Source organism: Barbus barbus, assembly GCF_936440315.1.
Source record: "Barbus barbus genome assembly, chromosome: 26".
NCBI classification, from domain to species: domain Eukaryota; kingdom Metazoa; phylum Chordata; class Actinopteri; order Cypriniformes; family Cyprinidae; genus Barbus; species Barbus barbus.
In genome coordinates this window covers 9,093,448-9,106,632 of record NC_136754.1, presented here as the reverse complement: position 1 = coordinate 9,106,632, position 13,185 = coordinate 9,093,448, and the positions used below count along the sequence as shown (strand labels likewise).

The window sequence follows — 13,185 nt, the reverse complement described above, 5'->3', positions numbered from 1 at the left end:
GAACAAAGCTTCAGCTCAGCCAGCCATGAAAATCAATAAGCTTTTTCCTAAAGCTAAATTTTTATTTATTTGTATAGTGCTTTTCACAATGCATACTATTCCAAAGCTGATTTACACACAATGTCTTACACGCACCCCGGTGAGCTGCCAAAGGCATCAGTGCCAGTGAAGAAACTCCCTAAGATGTTCTAAGTAGCTCTAAGTAGAAGAAACCAAAACTCAGCCGAGGAAGCCCACCACATTTTAACAATAACATAAACAATGATGCAATGACTTGTAAAATTTAACTCCAAAGAAATTAGTGTTAAAGAATAACTGAATAAAATTAAGAGAAGTCACAGATGCCAATTACATTCATAATTAAATTAGACAAAGCAAGCCCCTTCTGTAGTGTCTTCCAAAGCTGCTCACCAAGAAGACAAGGCTCACAATCAATGGTGCTTGAATGGATATTTGTGAAAATTCCCTGCATGATGCTAACAAATAGGTTCAGATGTCTTGGCAAACACTCTTGGAGATTTCCCTGGTTCACAAGCTGTGCTCTGTTAATGAGAGTTCATGAGTAAATAAAGGAAACAAAATCAGCGCTGATGGTTTCCCTGCCTATAATTGTTTAGCTACAAATTACTTCTCTCTTAAGTACATTCAACAGCTAATGTGACTGTTCTTTGCCTAAAAGTATCTGATGTCTACGTAAATTTTATTTAATTTATTCAGCATTAAAACATGTAAACACTGGCTCTGTTTGAGCATCCTGACCAGGCCCACACAGCAGCACTGGCTCAACTACAGCGGTCATGATATCAGATTTCACGATTTATGTGGAGTATTCCATAAAAAAAAAAAAAAAAAAAGGGTCAAAATTATAACATATAAAGTAGAATTTGTCGATTTCACTTATGTCAATTGTCTTTTTATCCCATAATTTTGACTGATTATATGACTCTCAATTAAGATTTAGTATGAAATAATTATAATTTACAAGAATTCACTATAATGTTATCACAATATCTTTAAAAAACCTAATGTGTTTTCTCTTTTTTGGTTAATGAATCACATATAACTGTACATTAGGATACAAAAATAAATGTTTCATGTCAATCGACACTTCCTGGAGACCGAATGAGTGTTAAGGTGCAATACTGCCACCTATTATGAAGTGTCAACTAGAAATAATTATGACAAAAAGTAAAAATTATGAGAAAGGAAGTCGGAAAGTCAAATGTCATAAAAAGTCATATTTGCCACTTTTCACTTTTAATGCCGTTTTTAACATCTAATTTTGATTTAAATATATCATGATTTACAATAATCCACAATAATGATATTGCAATATCTATAGAAACAGTGCAAAAAAAAAAAGGAAATCTAATTCAAATTGTTCTTTACGTTTTTTTTTTTTTTACGTTTTTGGCGTATTTGATTATGCGTAACAGTAATACAATATCAAAATGTTTTTTTTTGTTTTTGTTTTTAAATATGTCACGGTCACCATTAACTGTATATTGCAACATAGATTTATGAAAAGGAGTGAGCTTGTCCTGGGACATTTTATAAAATATAGCAGAGAGAAAGATCACATAATTTTGTACCTTTTTTATTCATGTTGTATGACAATACATTTTTTTTAAATCAGGAATTTTTTTTTATAAAAGTATGGGATGTGTTTTCTAACATGGCCTGACTGGGGACATCATACTATGATTATTCTCACAACGGGGCTTTGCAGGGGACTGGTGGACAATTGAGAAATAAAGCTGATGTATTATGTAGAGTGAGAAAATAGACTGTTGTACTCAATCAGTTCTAGAAACAATGGTATTCAAAAACTAACAGCTTGTGTGTTATTAATATATTTTTGAAATATCAGAAAAGAAAGAGCACCAGGACATTGCGCATTGCTTTAAAGGATACCTCGTAAGTGGTTTTAATTTCCATCCTTATGAAGTTTACAGAAATGCCAAAGATACATAGCTGTCATGGTGAACAATCTCCTTGAGTGTAATTGGGCCCTTGAAACAAGATATTTAAACCTGCCGCTTGACTGAATATCAGATTGTTTATTTAAAAAAAACAAGACAAAAAACTAAACAAGTCAGTGTAACCCCATGTGTCAGTAGATGTCAGCTTGCTACAGGCCGATGGTGTAAGAGCGCCCAGAAGGGTTGTGAATGGCAGAGCATACAGGCTCAGTCACAGCCCATTCATACCAGACCTTCTTTCCATTGTTACACCTCCAGAACCTCACACTCACGTTATCGCCACAGGACAGCGGGATCGGCTGCTGTATGGGAAGAGAGAGAGAGAGAGGGGGAAAAAAGGTGTTAGGATTACACTCCCAACGTGGCTGTACACTTCAGCGCATTAACTGTGGAGTCGATAAACTGTCACGCTCTGACAGTGCTTAGCTGGCTCCTTTCAAACCGACAGTACTAACTGCATTTATGTCCATGGCAGATGTTCACACCAAATGGTATTACAAGAAAGTGCATGCACTGAGTGATGGACAACAATCACATACTGAGATAAAACACAGTAGCATTAATAATACAGTTTCAGTGGAACCAGACTGTTTGATAAAAGTCAAATAAAAAGATAAGCTGACAGCTATAATGAAGCATACTAGCACTCAATGAGAAGGGATTCCCAGAATGCAATGGGATAGGCTAAGTGAAAAATGCACTCCTAACTTCTGAGTAAACGGTTATGGTATGTATATGATATCATCAGGTGGAGGAGCTACTATTATAAACAATAAAAGTTTTGTTTTTTAATAAATATACGGTCATCAGAGCTACATTTATTTGATCAAAAATACAGAACAGTAAAATGGTTAAAACAGTGGTCCTCACAATTGTTTTCATGGCAGCCGCACTGATAGGACAAAGTCAATCTGAAAAAATCCAGTCATAAATAGCATGTCTTTTTGATCAGTCTGTCATTCCTGATATGCAATGCGATACAAAAGAGGCTATCATTCTTTATCATTTACCAGTCAAATTTGTAACTAGGACAAGATAAAAAAAAAGAAAAAAAAAAAAGCAGGATTACCTTAATGCTGGGAAGACCTTAAGTTATTTTTTTTTCTATACTAGCCCATCATGTATCTATTATCTAACCATCCATGTGCACATTCATGTTAAGAGCTGTTAAGATTAAAACTGGCAACTCCGCAGTGAGTCAGTGTCATGGACGTAGGACAGAGCAAGTGTAAATATGTCTAGTCTATATTTCCATCTTGTAATGCAGTTGTTTTAGGTATTTTTAAAAAATATATAAATTATTTGTAATAGAGCATAGAACGAGGCATCTTTTTTTTACTGATGGGGATCGTGTCACATCGCGCCGCATCCAGTGTAAACATCAATGGGTTCCAGAGTATGTGAGTGGAGCGGAGCGCCAACACTTTCCCCTCCGCGCTCCTAGCATTTACTAATCACTCCGCTCCAGGGTCACCGTTTCCCATTCCACTCAGAAACACTGCTCCACCTTCGCTTCTAAAGTATTTCAGTATGTTTGAAATATCACAGTTCTGTTCATAACGTATATTAAAAGACGAGAGGATAATAAAATAAAATAACAGGAGAGTTTCAAAGTGGCTTATTGGAAGTGTGCAAACTTCATTTCCTTCCACATGACAAGCTAAAATCAGCAATAAGTGCTGTAGTACTTGTTTAAATCATGCTTTCACCTGGAAATATTCAGTATCAGAAGGAGCACCGTTACAAATTCCTTGAGAACTATAATTTCCCACTCACGTCATCATAGGCTTCACATTCTTTCTGATTTGAGTGATCCATCTCTATCAAGCTAGCTAAATGTGTTTAACATGTGAATTCTTGATAAATATGCAGTTATATTACAGGCCGTTGGCATGAATTGTACTCGTGATGGCGAGGTGGTGGAGCGCTCTTGGAGCGAGTGAAAACCACAACGCTCTGACTTAAAAAATCCGCTCCTCCCTCCATTCAGAAACACACCACTCCGCTCACGTACTCTGATGGGTTCTGTTGTCTTTTGACGGATCGCGCAACTTGCGTCCGGTTTAGACATGGTGAGAGTTTTTTAATGGGTTACGTTAAAGCCCTGCTTGTTTTTAATGTTTTCATGAAACATCTGTATTGACTGCATGATCATATCATCATATTAGGCCATTTACTGCCATGCGAGTCACAAAGTAAAGCTTGGCGAGCCGCGCAATGAGTAACACTGGGTTAAAACAATTATAACAATTTAAAACAACTGTTTTCCATTTATATATTAATTTAATTTTTTTTTTATTTTAATTTATTTCAGTCATTGAAAATTTTTAATAGCCATTTCTCTAATGTTCAGTGTGAGTCTTCAGATAGCATTCTAATATGTTGATTTGCTGCTCAAGAAACATTGCTTATTACTATCAGTGTTGAAAAGTAGTTCTACTACAGTTCTGCTTAATATTTTGGTGGAAACCAAGATTTATTTTTCAGGATTCTACAATTAATAGAAAGTTCAAAGAACAGCGTTTATTTGAAATAGATACAGAAACACAATAATAAAAACCAAACCAAAACAAAAATACATTTAAAATTACACAAGGTGTTTTACATTTACATATGATAAAACATTTTCTTATTAAACAATCTTATTAAACCAATCCTTAAGTGAGCTTGTATATTTGCATTAAAAGCGGGACAGTCCAATAAAATATATTTAATGGAAAAAGGGGTGTACACAAAAGTACTGAACTTACTTTCAAAGGGAATAGAATGGGGAACCAGGAGAACATCCCAGGAGAGTGCGTTTCAGGTTTTATACCTGCAAGAACAAAGAAAGAGATATTTGTCACTAAAGCAACACACACAAACTGCACTTTTGTCCAGTAAATTTGATGCAATACAGTTAAAGTAAATATTCTGTATCTACAGTGTGATGCATTTGATAGAAATGTAATTGTTTTCCTTTTTATAAAAATGATTCTCAATTGCCCTCTCCTGATAACCATGCCAAATTGAGGTCATTATAATAGAACACACTCAATGTGGTAACCCAGAAATTCATGAACAATGCAAGCCTTACATTGTGAAACAGCCATTAAACAGACACTGTGTGCCACAAACACTGCTGCTGCTACAAAAGACTTACTGAGCATGACATCCTTGTAGAGTGTGGCCTCAAAATATCCAGCAAAGCCGTGAAGCACTGAATTACATCCAATGGAGAACCGTAGACATTGATACCGGTTATTATTCATATCTGTACAAGGTAAAGATCAAGAGTTAATGGCTTCATAGACAGAGCTCCAAAAAAAAAAAAAAAAAAAAAAAAAAAAAAAAAAAAAAATGAAAGGAACGATTTTTGGAGTACATAGTCTTTTTGGCATCGGTTTGTCTGTCTTTGCATGATCTTGTACCTTTAGTGGGATGTATGAATGTGAAGCAGGGTTTGGGGTCTGAAAGTTGGTGGAAGTTGTGTAGTCTGACAACATATGGCGTCTCAAAATGGCACTCGGGGTCTTTGTCTCGCTCCCGACACCCCCGCACTTCATTATATAGTTTAGAGGAGGACAGCGGAGCCAGGAAAGATGTGTAAGAGCACGGAATGCTTATGCCATCATCTACGGGAAAACAAACATCCATGAGTGGATCAAAAGATATAAAACGGGGCAAATCAAAAATCATAGAATTTTAAAAGACAAAGATGATTTAATATAAAACCTTTGAGGAAGTGCTGCGCTCCATCAAGGCACTCAGGTGAAAGCTCGTTGTCTCCGAATGACCCTAAAAGCTCGCTCACAATGATATCCGCTTTCTCTGGAGCGGTCCATTCCCTCATGTCACATGACACAACAGTCACCTGATCACCCCACTCCTCAAATTTCCAGTTTTCCAGCCTGAGAAAGAAAGGGGAACACCAAAGGACTGTTGACTTCCATAAATTATTACACTTGAAATCAAATTAACACATCTGAAAATAAATTGCACACTTTTCCTTTAAAGCATCACATTTCAAAATGTTTTAATAGAAGTAATCTGAAAGTAATCTGTTTAAGACAAACAATAATTAAAATATTCATACAATATATATTTTTTTACAAAAGATTTCTATTTCAAATAGATTCTGTTTCTACTGCTATTCTATTCATTCATCAATGAATCCTGAATAAATAAGCACAACAGTTTTCAATGAAAGAAATTTATTAAGATGATGATAATAAGAAATGTTTCTTGTGCACCAACTCTGCAAATTAGAATGATTTCTTAAGGATCATGTGACACTGAAGACTGGAGTAATGGCTGCTGAAAATATAGCACTGCCATCAGATGAATAAATTACTTTTTCAAATATATTAAAATAGAAAAGTGTTTTTAAATTGTGAAAATACTATTTTTTTCTCTATTTTGATGAGCATAAGAGACATTACAAATCTTCAATTACAGTATTATATTATCAAGAGAAGGGGGAAAAAGGAGGAGAGGAAAAAACAAAAAAGAAACAAATCACATTTTAACATTAAGTTACTTACGTGACAACAGCATTTGGGTTCTTCTCGACAGCATATACACGCAGTTTCCTCTTAGCCTGTTTTGCAGCACGAAGTGAGGCATTTACCAGTGGACCACGACCTGCACCTAGTACCATCAAAACCCTGAAAAGAAATCTCAGTGTTGGCATAGTCTGCCGAGCAAACAGCATATCTCTGAAATTTCTTGTTCGTTAAGAACTGACAATGGGACACCCGGAAGTACGTGAAGTCACTTACTGCGCATTGGTTTCCATCTGTTCTTCAGGAACTCTGTCTAGTAGACATCTATATACAGCCTGTTGGGAGAGACAATTCAACTTCTTTTTTTCTTCTTTTCTCAAGTGGTGCCTTTCCTTCACTACAGTGATGGGTGTTGCTTCACTAACGTTCACCAGTTAGAAGTCAGTAAGATGCACTTATTTGATAAAAGTAACAGCTAAAACTGCAATATTGTGAAATATTATTACAATTTAAAGAACTGTTTTATATTTTAATATAATATTAAATGTAATTTATTTATGTGATGGCAAAGATGAATACTGAAATCCAGTCTTCAGTGTGAAGTCTTCAATGATTTGGTGCTCAAGAAATATTTCTTATTATCAAGGTTGTGCTTGTTATTATTTTTTTCAGAATTCTTCAATGAATAGAAAGTACAGAATAGAACAATTTTTTGTACAATGTAAGCCTTCACTGTCACTTTTGACCAATTTAAGGCATCCTTGATGAATAAGTTCATTTCTTTTGGGGAAAAACAAACCTTACTAACTTACTAAAGCTGTTGAACAGTCATGTATATGAATGCTAAGGTCCTTACAAACCCAAATTAACAAATTAATTGTTAACTGAATAAATGTACACTATACTGGTCAAAAGTTTTTGAACAGTAAGATTTGTAGTGTTTTTTTTTTTGCTCACCAAGTCTGCATTTAATTGATGCAAAACACAGCAAAAGCAGTAATAAAGTGACATATTTTTGCTATTTAAAATAACTGCTTTCTATTTTAATATATTTAAATTTAATTTATTCCTGTGATCAAAGCTAAATTTTCAGCATTTTCTATATTCAAATAGAAAACGGTTATTTTAAATAGTAAAAATTTCACAAATTTTACTGTTTTTGCTGTACTTTGGATCAATAAATGCAGGCTTGGTGAGCAGAAGAGATTTCTTTAAAAGCATTATAAAGCTTACAGTTCAAAAACTTTTGACTGGTAGTGTAATTGTAAAAGAGAACCCCCAACATTATCATACTGTGACCCCTAGATATGGCTCAGTTCCCCCTTTTTGCCCATTTTATCATTTAACGTGAGCTATAATGATGCAACAAACACCACTAATGAGAGTAAATAACTGGTGACCTAATGGTGATAGATTCTGCTTTCCATCACCAAATTATTTTAACTCACCTGTTGATACTGAGAATATTTGATGGGATCCTTTTCGAAAACTTCATACGTCTGTGATTCCAAATTGTCCATTAAAGGCTGATAAAACAATTAGGCATTCCATTAGCATAATTGAACCAAAAGAATCAATAATGTGCTGAAAAACTCACTAGGCAAAATGTTTATCCTTTGACAGACAGACCTGCAGTGGTGACTGAAGGTAATCTTCATAGCCTTTGGCAAAGAGCTCATAGGCATTAGGCGCTGGACGGTTTTGGTTGAGGTACTCTAGATACTGCAGGTACGAGCGCAAGTCTTTCTCACTGTGACGGTTTGCCCCTGTGAAAATAAACTGAGCCTCCAGCTAGGGAGACCCTAGAATGTTAGATAACATCCCAGAAAAGAATGAATGTGACATAATATTGGTAAAATTTACCTTGAAGAGGCGAAAGATGACTCGCTGGTGAGATTTTGAAAGGACCGGAAAACCTTTTTTATTGGTTAGAAAAATGCTGGTGGGGAGAATGGCTGCTTTGATTGGCTCACCAAGCCACTTGTCGATTAAAGTCTCAGATGGCAGGTCTTCTCCAATTTCAATAGCTTCACAAAAAAAAAAAAAAAGAAAACTTAGTATTCACCACTTAATTTTTAATAGGCAATTACAAGCACTTCACTTTTGAGTTTTTTGCTCTTACCAAGGCAAATCCTCTTGTTATAGTCACAGAGTGTTCTGAATGAGTGCCACCTGAAGAGGAAAAGGGAAATTAAATGAACAGAGGCCAAAGACTGCTTTATTCTCCATGCAGCTGAGTGATTTAATCACACAGCAGACCCAAATATGGACTATGCGAGAAAAAAAAAAAAACTCACATTCATCCTTAACGGAATGTTTTAATTAGATATTTAATATCTTTATTTAACTGAACAAATGGCTTTGTTTTAGCTCTCTCACCATGCCCAGGTCTTCTCATCATTGCTGCCATCATCCATTTGTTTAGATGACTCGTTCTCGATGAGATCTTCACGCGTGTCCTCAGGAGCTAACAGTGGAACGCGTATCCAAAACTATGTAATTAAAAACAAATCAACATTGAACTAATTAATTCCTAATCAACAAAGAAAGCAGCATTACAACCAATAAAAGAGCAGCCAACTGAGAAAAAACTAATGGATTTATTTGTGCTTGCACACTGATGCATTACACGTGGCTTTGCATTATAATTGAGTTTATACTGTGCCCTTATTGGAACAGAGGTTGTGTCTTTGTATTTTGTACAAACGCTTTTAAGAACTTACTTTCTAATAAGCCAGCATGATAGAATACACTACCACTTAAAGGTCTGGAGATTTTTGCAATGTTTTTGAAAGGAATCTCTCACAAAGGATGCATTTATTTAATCAAAAATACTGTAAAACAGTAATATTGTGAATTATATATATATATATATATATATATATATATATATATATATATATATAAATGACTGTCAATTTAAAATGTAACAAAAGCTGAGTTTTCAATGTCACATGATCCTTCAGAAATCATTCTAATATGCTTATTTGCTGCTCAAGAAACATTTCTTACTATCGGTGTTGAAAATAGTTGTGAAGCTTAATATTTGTGTGGAAATATATTATTTTAAGCACATAAATGCGTTAAAATGACAGCCTAATAATATTGCAAAAGGATCAGATCATGTCATCTTTAAGGATAATGCATGTAGTATTATTTTGAATAATAGATGGACAGCAAGTTAAAATGACTACTACTCGCATCACTAATTAATATTCCATCAGCGAAAAAAAAAAAAAAAAAAAAAAATGGAAGCAGCAGGAATGAAGATTGTGTGTAAATGATAGGCCCAGGTTGTATACATAAACAAATAATGGTGTGTTCTGAGCATATTTGTTTTCATTCTATGCTACAGATTGCCATTACCATGCAAGAGTGGTGTCCTGTGTGGATGTGGTTAAGCAGGATTCGAGCCAGGTTGGCACAGTGCGGACCCCTTAGGGGGATCATGAAAGCTGGCAGCCCCAGATAAGCACAGAAATTGAGCTCCTGTACCAGCGCCTGCAGCAAGGGCACAAAAGACATTAGGAGGAGTGATCACATCAAAATAAACAACAAATCTGCTCGGCTTCCTCTTTGTTGGGAAGATCTCCAATAAATGGCCCTCGTTTGCATCCGAGACTTGATTACAGCTACAATGGCACTGCTGTTTAAAGAAGCCCTTATCAAAAACCAAAAAGGGTCAAGATATTGTGCACATGTGTATGCATTATTTGTGACACAACAATCAGTTACAGCAAATTAATTATATCTGCCTATCAAATTAGACAAGGAATATTTTTAGAAGAGGAAAAATATAGTTAATTAAAAAATAATAAGACATTATGAACATACTTCTTCTGAATTCCTGCGTTCTGTGGTCAGCTCTGAGTCGGTCTCAATCCAGGGTGACAGCTTTCCCACGATAAGCGTGTTCCAATCTAATAAGAAAGAATGGACATATTATTACAAAGATACAATCGCAACATTTAAGTGCATGTAATTCTGTAAATGTAATTGCACCATGGATAAAGAAAATGGAGAACAAGTTAGCTATTCAATCTTTAATTAAAAAAAAAAAAGCAACTTAATGAGGAACTGACATTAAAGGGTCTTATCACACAATCTTTAATCATTTTATTCTGTCCCCTGAGGTTCGTTTAAAAGCTAGTTAAAATGTTTGTGGCAAAAATAGTCGTTTGATAAAATTAGGTTTCATAACCACTTTCCACTCTCTTTCTGACCCTTAAGATTTAATAGATTGCTTTTAAGTCTGTCTTTGAATGTGAAATGTGACTACAACATTTTACTGTTATCATTAATTCTTCTTTCTCAGGATTAATATTATCTACATAATTTCCTCTAAATTCTCTCACTGTCAAGTTTCTGATTACTAAAAGAGATATTATTGAGGTGCAAATGTAGGGCCGCCATGTATTAGTAGTTTTTTTTTTCTATCTGACATCAGAAAGATGCAGATGTTTTGGTTCAACAAAGTCTTTTTGGACTAGGTAGGACGTTTTTGAGTTATTACAGTTAGAATAGCCTATGTTTTCAAAGTACACTGATGCATCACTAAAACATATGAAGAAAATTTTCTAATGACATGATTACTTTAAGAGCTTGAAAACCTCAAAACCTTTCTTTTTCCTTAATTCACAGTATTGAATGAGTGAATATTTAGATGCACAGAGATTCTTATATCTCACCTCTGCCACATAACAGCAGGTCAGAGCGTGTTTGGGCTCCGGGTCGTGACTTAGCAGGGTCCAGTTCATACTCCCTTCGGAACCGCGGGTGGAACAGTGGCATGCACAGGAAATCAAAGCTATAGAACAGAATGATATGCATTTAGACAAGCAGAGCACACAAGAAAACAGATATTAGTTGTAATACACGTTTAAAGTAAATGCCAAAAGTCGTCAATGTCATCAAAAGGGAAGGATTTTGCCTTAGACTTTATTGATCCCTGCTTAGGAATCAATAAAGTACATCTTTTTATTTCAGAAACACTGAAGCGTGTGTGTGTGTAATTAGTGTTAAATCCTTTATAATACTATGATTCAGATTAGATTATTTAGCTGTCAAATGATCAGCCTTTCAATCCCATCAGTCAATGAGGTCGGATCTTTAAATATAATGCAAGCATATCTAATCACCTGCACGTTGAATAATAAATAAACTAATGTAACCTAATACTTCTGTAACAATTTTTGTGCTGGAAAACGAACATTTCTCATCAACAAAACATTCATGTTTCCATTCAAAAACATCTATTAAATATTAAAACGAACCATTAAAGATTATAAACACCTCTTCTGTAGGTGTTATAAAGGTTTCAAAAGAAAGCTGCATATTATTGCCCAAAACTGGTGGGCAGACGCATGTGTGAGTAAATGCAAATCTGAAGAATCCGCTAACAGCTAGCAAATGCTCATGTGCATCACGTGCAGCGACCTAGCCGAGCCAACTTCAAACTGAGCACACTTCATTTAGCCACAACGCTGATATAATTTGTCTGGTTACAGCGCCGAAAGCTCTCTTCGCTTACCCTAATTTGGCCACCGCCGCGAGGGTATCCGCCACCTCGGGAACACAACTCAAATCTCTCCCGCAGGACACCCTGCTACCTGCACCGCCGGACGCCATCGTTAGGAGATGGGATGTGAGGGAAGATAAAACTGATACGGGACTATGGAGAAACTGATGTCATGTTGGCTCAAAATAAGAGCGCCTGCGTTCTAGCAACAACGCGGGGATAGATCCAAAATGGCGATTGCCTGAAACGCAGCTTCTCGTTCTGGTACGACCTTCGCGAGACTTCAGAACGAGATTAGACTGTGGGCAGACGTGATGCTGCAGAAAAAGACGATGCGCTCGCTTTGAGAGAACGTTTAATTAGTTTTAAGGGGATGAGTCTTTTATGTAATAAGCAGCTTGTTTTTGATACAACAGGATCATTCATCATGAATTGAGTAACGATAACCACGTTTATTTTAATTAAACTGAGCGCTGCTTATTTACAGATTAAACCCGTGTGCCAAATGGATTTTGCCCTGGAACTTTACTTTACAAAGAATATTTGAAGGCTTTACTGTTGCCTGAAGCAGAATAGCTTTCCAAAACAGCAACTCACTTCTCTTACCTCAGCCACAAAATATTAGGAATGAACCAAATTGTTAACAAGAAATTAGATTTAAATACTTTTATTCATATATTTAATTCTGAAACATTGCTTTCAGTTTTATGACAGTCAATCATTGTTTGTGGATATCATAAAATACAATTGAAATGAAAACAAAATTCTCAGTGAGTAATAAAGTTTTATAAACGATGTAGGCCATTCAATTATACCTCTTCTTGTCCAGCGTGTGACCCTTTTTACACTTTGTTTAGAGCCTGGTTGGAGGAAATAATTTATGAATCAAAACAATATCTTAAACCATTGCTGTTCCACCATGTAAAATGGTTGTAATCGAATATTTGTAAATTATGAAAAAAGACTTGCATATACACATAAGCAGAAGCATTGTCCCAAATCAAACCATTAAATTGTTTCATGGTCAGTTACACATTTTGTTAGAATTTAGTGTTGTTATGGTTTACTTCCACTATGCATAAACCTTTTTGAAAATAATTTGTGAGGTTTGCATTAGAGTCCTTTATGTGTGTGGAAAAACTAGCTCATTTATGCTCTCATCAGCATTATGTTTGAGAGTCGCTTCACTGCTGTGCCTCAG

At 35.4% G+C, this 13,185-nt stretch overlaps 1 protein-coding gene across 1 annotated transcript; it reads right to left on the bottom strand.

Annotated features, from left to right (window-relative positions):
- Nucleotides 1-1,412: 1,412 nt before the first annotated feature.
- On the bottom strand, nucleotides 1,413-12,315 carry prmt5 (protein arginine methyltransferase 5). Its single transcript, XM_079378576.1, has 16 exons — nucleotides 11,997-12,315; nucleotides 11,155-11,273; nucleotides 10,301-10,386; nucleotides 9,833-9,967; nucleotides 8,846-8,958; nucleotides 8,589-8,638; nucleotides 8,330-8,493; nucleotides 8,096-8,257; nucleotides 7,915-7,992; nucleotides 6,743-6,801; nucleotides 6,506-6,628; nucleotides 5,697-5,872; nucleotides 5,393-5,596; nucleotides 5,125-5,235; nucleotides 4,733-4,797; nucleotides 1,413-2,284 (listed from the first exon to the last, which is right to left on the bottom strand). Exons 1-16 carry the CDS (start codon nucleotides 12,092-12,094, stop codon nucleotides 2,132-2,134), a joined length of 1,896 nt encoding a protein of 631 aa, XP_079234702.1. The 5' UTR covers nucleotides 12,095-12,315; the 3' UTR covers nucleotides 1,413-2,131.
- Nucleotides 12,316-13,185: the final 870 nt, after the last annotated feature.